Raw genomic sequence first — 12,431 nt, 5'->3', positions numbered from 1 at the left:
AGCACAGCTCAACTGTAGCTGGTGACGGAGCGGTTCTGTCACCAGCATGCGGCGGCCGCGCGGCCGCCCCGCCCCTTTAGCGCTGCGGCGGAATAGCCGCCGCAGCGAAGGGGTTAATGCGTTTACTGAATATTCATTACCGGGACTCTTGAATATACATCTTTTTGTCATGGCCCATTAATTTCAGAATAAACATTCCCTAGTGTGCTATTTGTGCTCTTCTGCTGCCTTATTTATTACCTGGATATTGTATTCATTCTATTTGATGCTGTACTTAAGTTGTGGAGATTGTATTGATCTAAATTATATTGAGGGGTATCGTTTACAGATCGCAATATGTATCCAGCTATACTTCTTACAGCTGTTACTCTCTAGAGTCCCTTATAGGTTGATGTAACTATTCTGAACACATAAGGGGCCCCAGAGATCTACAGAAGAACCACGAGGGTTTATTTGATTAAGCTCTCCCATTCTTTACGGCAATTAAGGCCTGAATAATAGGTCTTAAATTTTGACATATAAAACTGTTCCCTCAGTTTACGTTTTTTGTGCACATCGCCACCTCTCAGTGATGTCCTGATTTTCTCTAGAATGAACCACTTAGGATCTTCTGCTTCATGTTGTGCAGAGATCCAATGATCCACAAGTGGTGCACCCTTTTTGAGATTCTTAATAGCAGATCTGTGTTCAGTAAGTCTCTGGCGCATTTCTCGTCCAGTTTCTCCTACATAGCATTTATTGCAGGGGCAAATCAGTAGATAAACTACATTTGAGGTGCGGCAATTCACATGGTCGTTCATCCAGTGACGGGTTCCCTCTATTTCTACTTTGTCTGATTTTATGATATTTCTACAGTGTGAACAAGTTCCACAAGGTAAATTTCCTCTAATCGGTGTATTAGTTATGATGTTTCTCAGACTTTGAGATTTTGGTTCACGGAAAGTTTGTACTAGCTGATTTCGAATTGTCCTATTTCTTCTAAAGGCATAGGTGGGTTTTGTCAAGGGTGCTGCACCTTGTTTGTTGAGTAGAGACCAGTTTTTATTGATTAGATTTTTAATTTTATTGCTATAGCTGGTAAAGTCAGACACCATTACTATTTCATTTCTTTTCTCTCTCTGTTTTTCGGTTCAAAGAGACTTTCTCGGTTATAATATTTTGCTCGCTTATAACCTTCTCTTATAAGTCGTTTGGGATATCCTCTCTGTGAGTTTTAACTGCAGTATCTCAGAGTGTTTTTCAAATGATTGTTTGTTGCTGCAATTACGTCTGATACGTAAGAATTGGCTAAAAGGGATGCCATCTTTTTGACAATTTGGGTGGTAGCTGGTATGGTGGAGCAAGGCATTCCTGTCCGTGGGTTTAACTGTAAATCCACATTGATAAGACCGTCTTGTTCTTCAATTTTAATGTCTAGAAAGTCTACCTCTTGTTGACTTCTGGTAGATGTAAATCTTAGATTGGGGTCTCCACAGTTAAGCCATTCCAGAAACCTCACTAAGTCTTCTTCTGAACCGTCCCAAATGAAAAAAATGTTGTCTATAAACCTTGACCAATACTGGACATTTTCGTAAAAGGGACTCATCTCATTGTATATATGTATTTTTTCGAAATTGCCAACATATAGGCATGCCAGGCTGGGAGCACATGTGGCTCCCATACTGGTACCTTTCGTTTGGCAGAAAAAGTCTTTTCTGAATAAGAAAATGTTATTTTTAAGAATAATCTCTATACATTCTATTATAAACCTATTTTCAGCTGACGACTCTTCTTGGTCGTTATTTAAGATTTCTACCATCATATTTATGGTGTCCTGCTGTGGAATATTTGTATAGAGTGATTCGATATCAAGACACAATAACCATTGTGTGTTTTTATTAAACTTGATGCCTTCTACTTTTGAAATCATATGTGTCGTATCTTTAATATACGACGGTAAGAGGGTTACAAGGGGCTGGATAAAATGGTCCACATATTTGCTAAGTGGTTCTGTCAGGAAGTCTATGCCTGACACGATTGGACGCATTGGTGGGTATTCCATGCTCTTATGGACTTTCGGAAGCCCGTTTAGTGCCGGTATTTTGGGATGTTCATTTATCAGGAAGCGGTATTCTGTGCCCGCGAATACTCTCTGCTACTCTCTAATGCTCACCTATTGCCATTGTAAATGACAATACCATTTATTTATGTTTTTAAAAAATGAAAAAAAAAATGTGATGAGCAATGCCAATAGCTCTACCTTTAATAATGCCGAGACTATTGCATTGTAAATGCTTGTTCTGTATGTTCTAGCGTTCACCCTCTGTAAAGCTCTTTAACTGATATCTCTTTTAGTGTCTAAGTGATGTCGCTTTTAGTGTCACTCACACAGATATCAGTCAGTACTGAGGCATCTAGCTTTGGGGAGACTTTTGTGATACAGTCACAGTGCACCTATGTATCAAAAAAACAAACAAAAAAAAGGAGATAGTAACACATCAGCTTTCAAAAGCATTAGTGGCTATATGCTAAGCCTTGGAATTTTCTAAGGAGTCCTCTTCAGGAATGTAGTTCTTGTCTTTAAAGACTCTTACACCAGGTTTTAACAAATTGAGCACACCAATGTTCCTTTTCGCTGTTAGTTCCTTCTACTCTTTCCCCTGCATCCTAAATTATGGCCATACACCAGAGGATGTTCCTTTGTGAATTCATAGATTGAAGTTAAAAAAAATATATATTTTTTAAAATAAACACAAATACTTTGTCGAATGTATGAACTGACTGTCTAAAGCTTAACATCGACAAGACCAAAATCGTGATCTTTGGGGAAAAACACATCACTGTGGGACACCACCTGGTGGACAACAGAGCTACAACCGACACCCACCCCCACGACCCATGCCAAGAACCTCGGGATCATTATCAACCGCAAACTCAACATGACTGCCAAAGTCAATGCCGTCACCACCTCGTACTTCCATACCTTGAAGATACTGAGGAAGATTTTCAAATGGCTCCCAATTAGCATCCGGGAAACGGTCACAAATACCCTGGTCACATGCTAGGTCGACTAGGGAAGCACTCTCTACCCCGGGATCAACATTAACCTCACAAGAAGGCTTCAGACCATTCAGAACTTAGTGACCAGAATCACTCTCAACCTCCCACACCATACCTGAAGGAGCTCAACTGGCTCCTCATTCACCAACAAGCAAAAATCAAACTCCTCCGCCACACTTTCAAGGGACTACATAACACTGGCATAGCATACCTCAATAATCTAATTTGTTTTCACAAACCTCCCAGACTCCTACTTGATGACATCTCGCACATACAGGAAACTAAATCCAATGGTCGAGCCTTCTCTTACCTTGCTCCTAAGGCATCAAATATCCTGCTGCTGGTGCACATAAGAGCCTCCTCCTCACTTGTTGAGTTCCGCAAGAAACTGAAGACCTGGATTTTCGAGTAGTCCCACTACGGCCTAGGTGTGGCTAGACCCACACCTGTTCAGCGGCAGGATACCCTCCCAGGTGATAGTGCGCTCTACAAATCTACATAACATAACAATGTGTCATAGCTCCCATTGGGTTCTCAATCCTTTTGTCTCGCGGCGGTTTTCCAGAATATTGATTCTTCCCCAGTTTAGCCCCTTTTACATCAGGAAGAGTGTAAATTGCATACTTTCTACTCAAGGATATTAGTGGTCTTTGAGGGATGCTTTTGGTTGAACTTGTTTGGCATTTCCTAGTACACATTTTCTTAATTTACTTTGATTTACATATTTCTTTGGAGACTTGTTGATGGCAATTGCAAGAGATGTGCTGTGCTGAGGTTTATAGGACATGTGCATAAATGCTCCCATTTTCACATGTTCACGTTTTAAGTTGACATCTTTTCAGGTGATGACTTATTGCACATTTTGCTTGCATGCAATAGTGTACTCTGAGCGAGTTCTGATGATAGATACATTTCTTGGCAGGCACATTATCATACCATAGTACATTTTGTCCAAGCACCAAGTACACTGCGCAAACTGCCCTTGCGTATTGTTGTCTGTCTGGAGACCTCTCTTAATTGGTAGAATCAACAATGACAGCCGTATGTGAACTCTGGCACAGTGCGAATAGGTCCAGTTTTTATTATATAAACTTCCCGAAGCCTTTGTTCGACAGCGGAGCTTTACCATAACATAACATAACATAACGTGTATTTGTAAAGCGCACGTTCACCAAGAGGTCTCTTGGCGCTGAATAACAGATGTTCATTGTTACCCAACTCAATGGTACTCATCTTATCGACCTCAGATGGATGAAAGGCTGAAAGGACCAGCCGGGATTTGAACCTGTGACCATGAGGTCAAACACAGGCCCCTGCAATGGATGCATTACTCCATTGAGCCACCAGACCCGAGTTTATGGATTGTCGTTACCTGACTTTAATAAATGTTTGAAATGCCAATGTGTTTATTTCTTGTGTCTCCCTGCCTGAGATAACAACGAAAGGGTAGATCTGTTTGCACAATTTTCTTGGGGGAATTAGGGTTGTCGTGTTCTAAGGTTGCAGACACCATCAGATGCCCTGTGTGGTTTAGGGGTCTAGATGTTGCACTGTAATTTAGCCAGGAATCGTGGGATCCACTATACACATATTTCACTTTCAACGAGGGTGACATTGTACAGATTGCATATAAATCGCATATATATTCCATGCAGAGATGCGTTTTGCACCTACAGAAAAAATACTGACTGCAGTTCAGATGGCTGTTGTGAAGGAAAGATCATTGGCCTAGGGAAAACGCATAATTGTTGTGACTCCCATCCCAACTTTAGAGGCTGTCACAAAGGCCAACATCCTAAACCCGAAAGCCTTACATCCTAGGTGGTTACATCAGGCCACTTTACAGCAACTGACCTAGACTACGTCTTTGACTCTACAGTACAAACTTAGGCATACCTGCAATATGAACCAGAATACCCTGTGCTCAGTAAAGTCATGCCTCTAGATCAGTACAACTTCATAGTCTACACTGACGGTTCTGCCAAGCATTCAGTTAGAACAAAACATTAATACTCCTCCGCTTGCGCAGTAGTATGGGGTAAAATGAGAGATGGAATTTTCCAGCCTCTCAAAACATTTACACAGCCACTAGGTGATTGTACTGCACAACTGGCTGAACTGAAAATTCTAGCACTAGCGAATACGGATTCTGAAATCCCCACACGTATAGTGTGTGATTATTATTACTGTGCCCAGTTTTCTCCATGCAGCAACATTGGGGATAATGCTGTAGTGCTGCTTTATGTTGTATTTTTTGTTTACTTGGCATCCAAACACTTCAAAACATTCAGGGAAAGGAAGCCTTCGATAGGCCTGTGTGGTGAACTAAATGTTATAATGCCACACTAACACCTCACTTTACATTTACGTGAAAAAAGTGTTCCTGGATTTCTGAACGTAGACTGCAATATTCTAACATTTATGAATTTGGTGACGATGCCTACGATGCATTACATGGTTTACAAGTAAGTAACTTTTCTGTCTCTATTTCTGTCAGCACCAGCCTAGCCATTACCTATGCTATATCTCAGGCAATCTAGCCCAGAAACAGGACTGTGAACCATCCACAGGTTGAGGATCTCCTGTCGGAGAGAGGGCATAGGATTCTGCATTCTTCTCTAACCTGTTCGTTTACGACTATATTCACTGAGAGAGTAACTTTCAGCCAATTCTGACTTGAAATTCATGTGTGCAGACACCACCCAGAACTATGTGCAAAAACTGGCATTTTGTGCTATGGAACTAAAAAAAAACCAACTTTAAACATCTTGATGGATAGCATACCTTTGTGATTAAAAGCCTTGTTGGCACGGTATCAAGTTAACGTTTTGAACATATTACTTGTTGTTAGATCTGGCCCTTTTTGCAGTTTACCCCCAAACTTTTTGCTGCATAACTTTTTGACCCTGTTTTTGTTGGCTAACTTGACCACTGCTGATCAGTGCTAAAGTTCACATGCTCCCTGTATACGTTTTTATATGATTGGTTATCCATGATTGCCATATTTGATTTGCAGTAAGTCCCTAGTTAATTGCACTGACTGTGCCAGGGCCTGTAAATCAAATGCTACTAGTTGACTTGCAGCTCTGGTTGTGCCACCCACATTAGTAGCCCTGCAAATGTGTCTCAGACCTACCACTGTAGTGTCTGCTTGCACAGTTTTAAACTGCCATGTTGCCCTAGCAAGTGCACCCACTTGCCAGGCCCAACCTTCTATTTCCTTGCATGTAAGGTACCCCTAAGGTAGGCCTAAGGTACCCCCATGGGCAGGGTGCAGTGTGTGTGACATGAACTGATAGTGAAATACTGTTTATTTAGTTTTTCACTGGTAAAAGGCTGTCTGCCACATAGGCTAACATGGGAGTCGCTGAGTAACATCTTACAAGTGTAACTTTCCATTGGGACATAGAAAAATTGTGTTTAGGCTCTCTGAACGCAGAATTCAATAACAATTTTTAGTGAAGGTGTTTTTTAAATTGTGCGTTTGAAAATGGCACTTTTGAAAGTGGTCATTTTCTTGCTTTACCATTCTGTGTGCCTCTGACTGTTTGTGTATTCAGCGTCTGGTTTTGGAGGACAGTCACAAGGGGTAGAGGGGGGTTGAGGTGTGTCCTGCCTTGCCTGGGTGACTCAGTGCCTGGCTGAATAGACCTGGTCTGCATTTAGAGCGATGGGATGGGTTTTGCTAGCACCTGAATAAGCTGTGTCTCCTTTGCACAATGCTGTCTCTACGTCCTGTGGTCATGCTAGACCAGAGAGGACAGGGCTGGTTTGTGTTGGGCTCAGAGACCCTTACCATAAAGAGAACAATAACATAACGTGTTATTCATTTTTGACCTTAAACCCCAGGACTTTAGATTGCTTCAAGAATTTCTGAGGACCCTGCCAAGAAGAAGAGCCAAGGGACTGTGTGAGGAGTGCTCCCTTGTCTGTTGGTGAATTGGCCTGCAGTTGCTGCTTCTGTCTGTGGTGGAAGACAATCTTTTTGCCCTGCTGTGTTATCCTACTTGCGGAGAATCTTCAATTACTTGTGTGTGCTTGTCTCCTGTTGGAAGTCTCGGGGAGATAAAAGACTTCAAGAAAACATCTGTGCTAAGGAACCTGCCTGGAAGGAGGACTGGGCAACTGTGTGAGGAGCGCTGCCCCTGATGTTTGTGGGGTGGGAAGGCCTGCAGTTGTGGCTCCTGTGGAGCAAGAGAAGGACTGGACTGTTCGACCCCCACCCTCTTGCTTTAAAGCGTGCGTGGAGCGCTTTTGTTTTCCGCTTTTTGGAAAGAAAAGGAAACTGACTGAAATTACGTGGTGAACGCTTTAAATTTTGCGGCCAGCGCTCGAGACGTGGGCTCACTCTTCTAGGGAGGGCAGCGACCAGCTGTCAGAAACCTCCTTTGCTTCCTCCAGTAACCGGGATCCTAGGGTGACATCACCACTAGGAAGCCGACAGAAACACGACTTCATCTGCGGCCTCCCCGCACAAGCAAACCAGCACTGCTGAAGACGAAGCGGATGAGGTTCACCGACGTCCGACTGTGTGCGAGGAAGGAGGCCCGTCAGCAGTAAGGTGAGACTGGGCTACCCGTCTTTGTTCCCGCTGTGCTGCAGTCTAATGGGCAGCCGGGTGGGGCTGTTTTAGGAAGAAAGGGGGAGCCCAGAGTGGTCTTGCTGCCTTAGTTCAAGTCAGGCCAATTGGAGCCGCAAAGTAGGCCGCGCTGTGGGGCTAGCAGCAGTACTGCACGTTCGCAGGCCGCCCCATTATCCCCTGAGGATGCCTGACTGCGGGGAACCGTGGTTGGTCTTCTCTTCCTACCGTTTGTCGGGTTGGTGTCTCCCCCCTCCTTCGTGTCAGCACCTACCTAGGGAGGGCACAGTAAAAAGCATTTCTGAACGGGGTGAGTCCACGGTGGAGGTCCCCCCACCCCCGCCGCCCCGCCTAGAGACTTGCTGTACTTCAGGATCATAGCCAAAATTGGCAGAGAGGCCCTTTGGCCTTAGGATAGGTTTGCCGTACTGTGATATCTGGGGATTGATGTATACCCTACCTACTGCATTTCATGCTCTAATGTTGTGTCCTACATGGTCAGGTTAGCAAGTACAGTTAGTTTTAGGAGCTGCATATTACTACAGTGATGATGTTTGTATAAGGGGACCACTTATAAGTATGTGCTTTAGTGGAATAAGTGTTGGGTTCATGACAATTGTCTTATGGCAAAGAGATGTATGACGTGCAAGTTATGAGTATTTACTTCAAGAACTTCAATAAAAAATGGCCTAAGAACGCTACACTGGCTGCCTATCAGGGACAGAGTGAAGTTCAAAGCGCTGTGCATTGCTCATCAGACCCTTTGGGAAACTGGTCCAGAAATCAACCGCTCCCTGATTTCCCCCTACTTGCCCAACAAGGTGCTTCGATCTTCGACTGCATCACTGGCCAAAATTCCTAGAATCTTTAGAGCCAGAGCAGGTGGACGTTCGTTCTCGTACAATGTGTCAAAATTGTGGAACACCCTCCCTCTGCAGTTGAGATGCAATTCCAACCTAACTAGCTTCCGGAAGCATCTTAAAACTTTTCTATTTTAGCTACCACAAACTACTCCTGTTCCTCTGAAGGTATTTCTGTGTAGTCACAGCGCCTGGACGCCTCAGGGCAACTGTAGCGCTTTATACATTTTATTTTCATTTCATTTCATTTCATTTCACTTCAGTGCAGTACATGTGGTGTTATGACCATTGCCTTATGGCAAAGTGATTTTATGATCTATGTGAAATCATGACAGTTGCCTAGTTGGCAAAATGATTTATGTGATTGCGGTCTGATGTGTTTTATGTATAATACAACAGATATTTTTATATAACCTTGTGTAGAGTCTCTTTTGTGGTGTGCCTAGTGTGTCACTGGTGTGCATGTGTATTGCGCAAACACTTTACACATTGCCCCTAGGATAAGCCTGGCTGCTCTGCCAAGCTACCACCAAGGGAGTGAGCAGGGGTTATTTTGGGTGTGTAACTTCCTTACCTGGACTATAGTGGTGGGTTCTGCCTGGCTTGGGTGCATATCCTGGCCAACCAGAAGCTCAGTTTCTAACATTTTGCAAATTATGCCTTGACAGTATCTTCTTTTTGAGCTTGGCTTGAACTGTGTTGTCTCTAATTATTAACAGCCACTTGTCATTGTAATCTGCTCTTTCAAAATTAAAGTAGGAAGTAGCTGGTCAGACGAAATGGGAAGGTTGCCTTTATGGTAGTTCTGTTACTCCTAATTTACAATCTCCTTTTGTGCAATCCCACACTCTATCTTCTACTCCACTCATCGTATTTGTGCTGTCCTCCACCTACTACTGGAATGAGGATGTAAGACATGGTACTCGTAAGCAAAGGCATTGCCAATCCTGCAAAATAAAGCTTTCTGCGCAACCTTTTTTTATTCAAACAGCTAACGCGAGCAAGCAGTTGGCACAAATTGGCAATACATAAGAACCTGTAAATTAATTGTATAACAAAATCATCATAAAGGCTACTTTTATATTTTTTGGCTTTAATTAATTGTGTACTGCTTCGACAAAATGTCCTCCTTAACACAATTAGTGCTTCAGATCTGCATCTCTCTCCCACCTGAAAATTGCTCGGGAACATGTACATTGTATTGTAAGAGCATTTTGACAATTGCCACCAGCTTGTTACCTATACGCCAGCAGCCATACATTTTTATGCCAGACAATTCTTTAAGAACAAATAATTCTTCTTTTTTTCTGACTTCATGTAAGTGTTTTGGCTTTATGAACAGTACGGAGCTCTTAGTTCTTACTGATTCAGCTCACAAGAATGAAATGTAGTCTTCTGGGTTTTCAGTATACTTAAATGGAACATGTGGAGAGAAGTATTTATATCATATATTTGACAGACTGTAGCCCTAAATTCCGAGTATTTGACAATTGTTCTTGAATTTTTTTTAATATCCATACTGGTGTATCCTGAATTTCAAATGTACAATACCATGGTAAATATTTACTTCCCGGTCCTTTGCACAGGTCTATCCTCAAATTGATTACAATTTCACATTGTTATTTTAGGTATTTAAGAAAGCTTATATTCCTCGAACGCTGACGGACGTACCGAACTATGAACGAGATGTTGATATGATGATTAAGTTAAAGGAGGAAGATATGGCCTTAAATGCACAGCAAGACAACGTGAGTAGATTGTTTATTTCTTGATTTCATGATATCTCAAGGAGCATCATTAGCTTCTGATGTCCTTTTCGAAAATGTTTTGGAATGTATTTATTCCTGCGCTTCTTATTTACTGTAAATTCAAATTTTAAATGGTGCATTCACATTTGCTGTTCACAACCACAGCTCATTGAAATTCGACAGTGTGGGTCTAATTACGACTTTTGGCAGTGCCAGGGCACCCGCACCGCCAAGAGTCACTGCCGCCTGCCCGATTCCAAGTAATCTTGTGGTCTGGCAGGTAGGCGGTGTGGCGGTGCCGCTGCAGTGCGTCCTTCAAAGGCAGCGGTGCTTTTGAAAAGGCGCACCATAATGGGAACGCCACACGGGGTTCCTGCACAGTATGGACTCGAAAGTCCATGACATGCAGGAACCAGGGTGCATGCACACATGGGGAGCACATGTTGTGCCCCCCTGCATGCGTCCCTGGCTGAGGGGGGGGGGAGGGGGCCTTTGTTGCAGCACTGCTAACCTCCATGAAACAAAACCTTGGCTGTCCTGAAACTTGCAATATGCATGGCGGTGCCGCAACAGAACCACCTGCATATTGCTTAGCCACTGACCGCCACACCACCGCCAGGGACCGGTGGTTCCCCGGCAGAGCCGGCGATCCCATTACAGTCTAACCCCCCAAGTCCTAATAGGGCGGTCAGACCGACCAGCAGTGGCTGGACCGCCACCGCTGCGCCACCACGGGTCTGGCGGTCCTCTGACAACCAGACACTCCGTTTTAGGATATTAAATAAAAGTGTTTTAATGTTTCTGAGTTCACATCTTCGAATTTATTTGCTGTACACCTTATTTCAACAATCTTCTTTGCAAATTGTTTATAGCATTTCCTCAACCTGTTTTGGGATCCATTTATATTTTCTCGTCTGGCGTAATTTTACACTCATTGATGGAACTGAGATGAAGGGATAAGGCTCTTCACCTGGTTGTCTCTCTCCACCTTTTGGGAGAGAGCAGTGTGGATGTAGTGTAGGGCTTGATGTTGCCACCACAGTCTGTTCAGAACAGACTGTGGTGGCAACATCAAGCCCTATCCAAAGGGGCAACTTACTTTCTATGCAGTCCATTTGGATCATTACTAGGTTAATCTACATGCCATCTGAGGCACGCCAAAATGTTCTATGAATGGGCTGTGCTTCCCATGAGATGCATTTGTCATTAAAATGTCGGGGCCAAACTTTCCACATGTCCAGACAGTGGAACAGTGCATTGAACCTAAGTAGCCAGCGTCCTAAATTTCAAGAATTTAACACTGGCCATTACCATGAAAAGGAATAGCCATAGTGCTTTGTATAGTTTCTTAGCATTTGAATGTCAACTAATGTCACCCTTTTCTATTACATTCTAGATCCTGTACCAGACTGTGACAGGGATGAAAAGGGACTTATCTGGGGTTCAGACGGTAAGAAAATTCTTCAACGAATAGTATTTATATTTAAGGTAATACAAGCAGGTGAGAGTAAAGGTGAATTGTTTTGTACACTTCATCAAATGGCATTTTCCCTCTTGAAACGGTGTGTTAACGAAAAGAACTTTTAAATGGCAGCATTAAGAGTGTTCATTGATGTGTTAATAGATCGTGCAGGGGTGTTAATGTTCTACTTTTCATTTCGGAATCTGCACACTCCCCATTTGTGTGCTGTAACTGTGACTGTGACATACATGTTTTATTGCATTGTTCATCGTCTGTTATAATACATGCTTTGTTGTGGAGATGGCTTTAAAATGCTGTACATAACCGTTGGTCCAACAAGGAACATCTGCCTTCCTTTTAGCGGACTAATGTTATTTTTGCTTACTTCATGGTAGTGAAGGATGTTGTTGACTGGCCCCCATAGAAGGTTCCAAAGTATTCCTTACCACACTCTCCAGTCAACTGTTGCCATTTGTCATGCCGCTATTGTGTTCATTCAAGTGGGTGGAGCATCTTGTGTGAAGTTGCATAAATATCTGAGCAAGGTTAGTAACAAGAACGTCTTGTCCTGACTACAATCATGAAGGAATTTTGTTCAAAAGACATTGGTCACATTACAGGTGCGCCCTCCAGAATCATATCCCATGTGAGCAATAATCCCTCTTTGAGAAAAGGCAGGTAGAATATCCCCGCAAATTTCAAAAGAGCATAGTTGGTTCAGTTATTGGGCAAATGCCACATCT

At 43.0% G+C, this 12,431-nt stretch overlaps 1 protein-coding gene across 1 annotated transcript in view; it reads left to right on the top strand.

The window, feature by feature from the left end:
- RIOK1 (RIO kinase 1) overlaps positions 1 to 12,431 on the top strand; it is a 238,552-nt gene that overhangs the window by 213,129 nt on the left and 12,992 nt on the right. The window contains exons 14-15 of the mRNA XM_086965018.1: positions 10,107 to 10,226; positions 11,623 to 11,676. Of these exons, the coding sequence (XP_086821144.1) occupies positions 10,107 to 10,226; positions 11,623 to 11,676 (174 nt within the window). The remainder of the gene's footprint in view (positions 1 to 10,106; positions 10,227 to 11,622; positions 11,677 to 12,431) is intronic.

Source organism: Lissotriton vulgaris, chromosome 4_1 (genome assembly GCF_964263255.1).
Source record: "Lissotriton vulgaris chromosome 4_1, aLisVul1.2, whole genome shotgun sequence".
In the NCBI taxonomy this organism is placed as follows: Eukaryota; Metazoa; Chordata; class Amphibia; order Caudata; family Salamandridae; genus Lissotriton; species Lissotriton vulgaris.
Note: the sequence above shows the minus strand (reverse complement) of the source record. Positions and strands in the feature narration are given on the sequence as shown.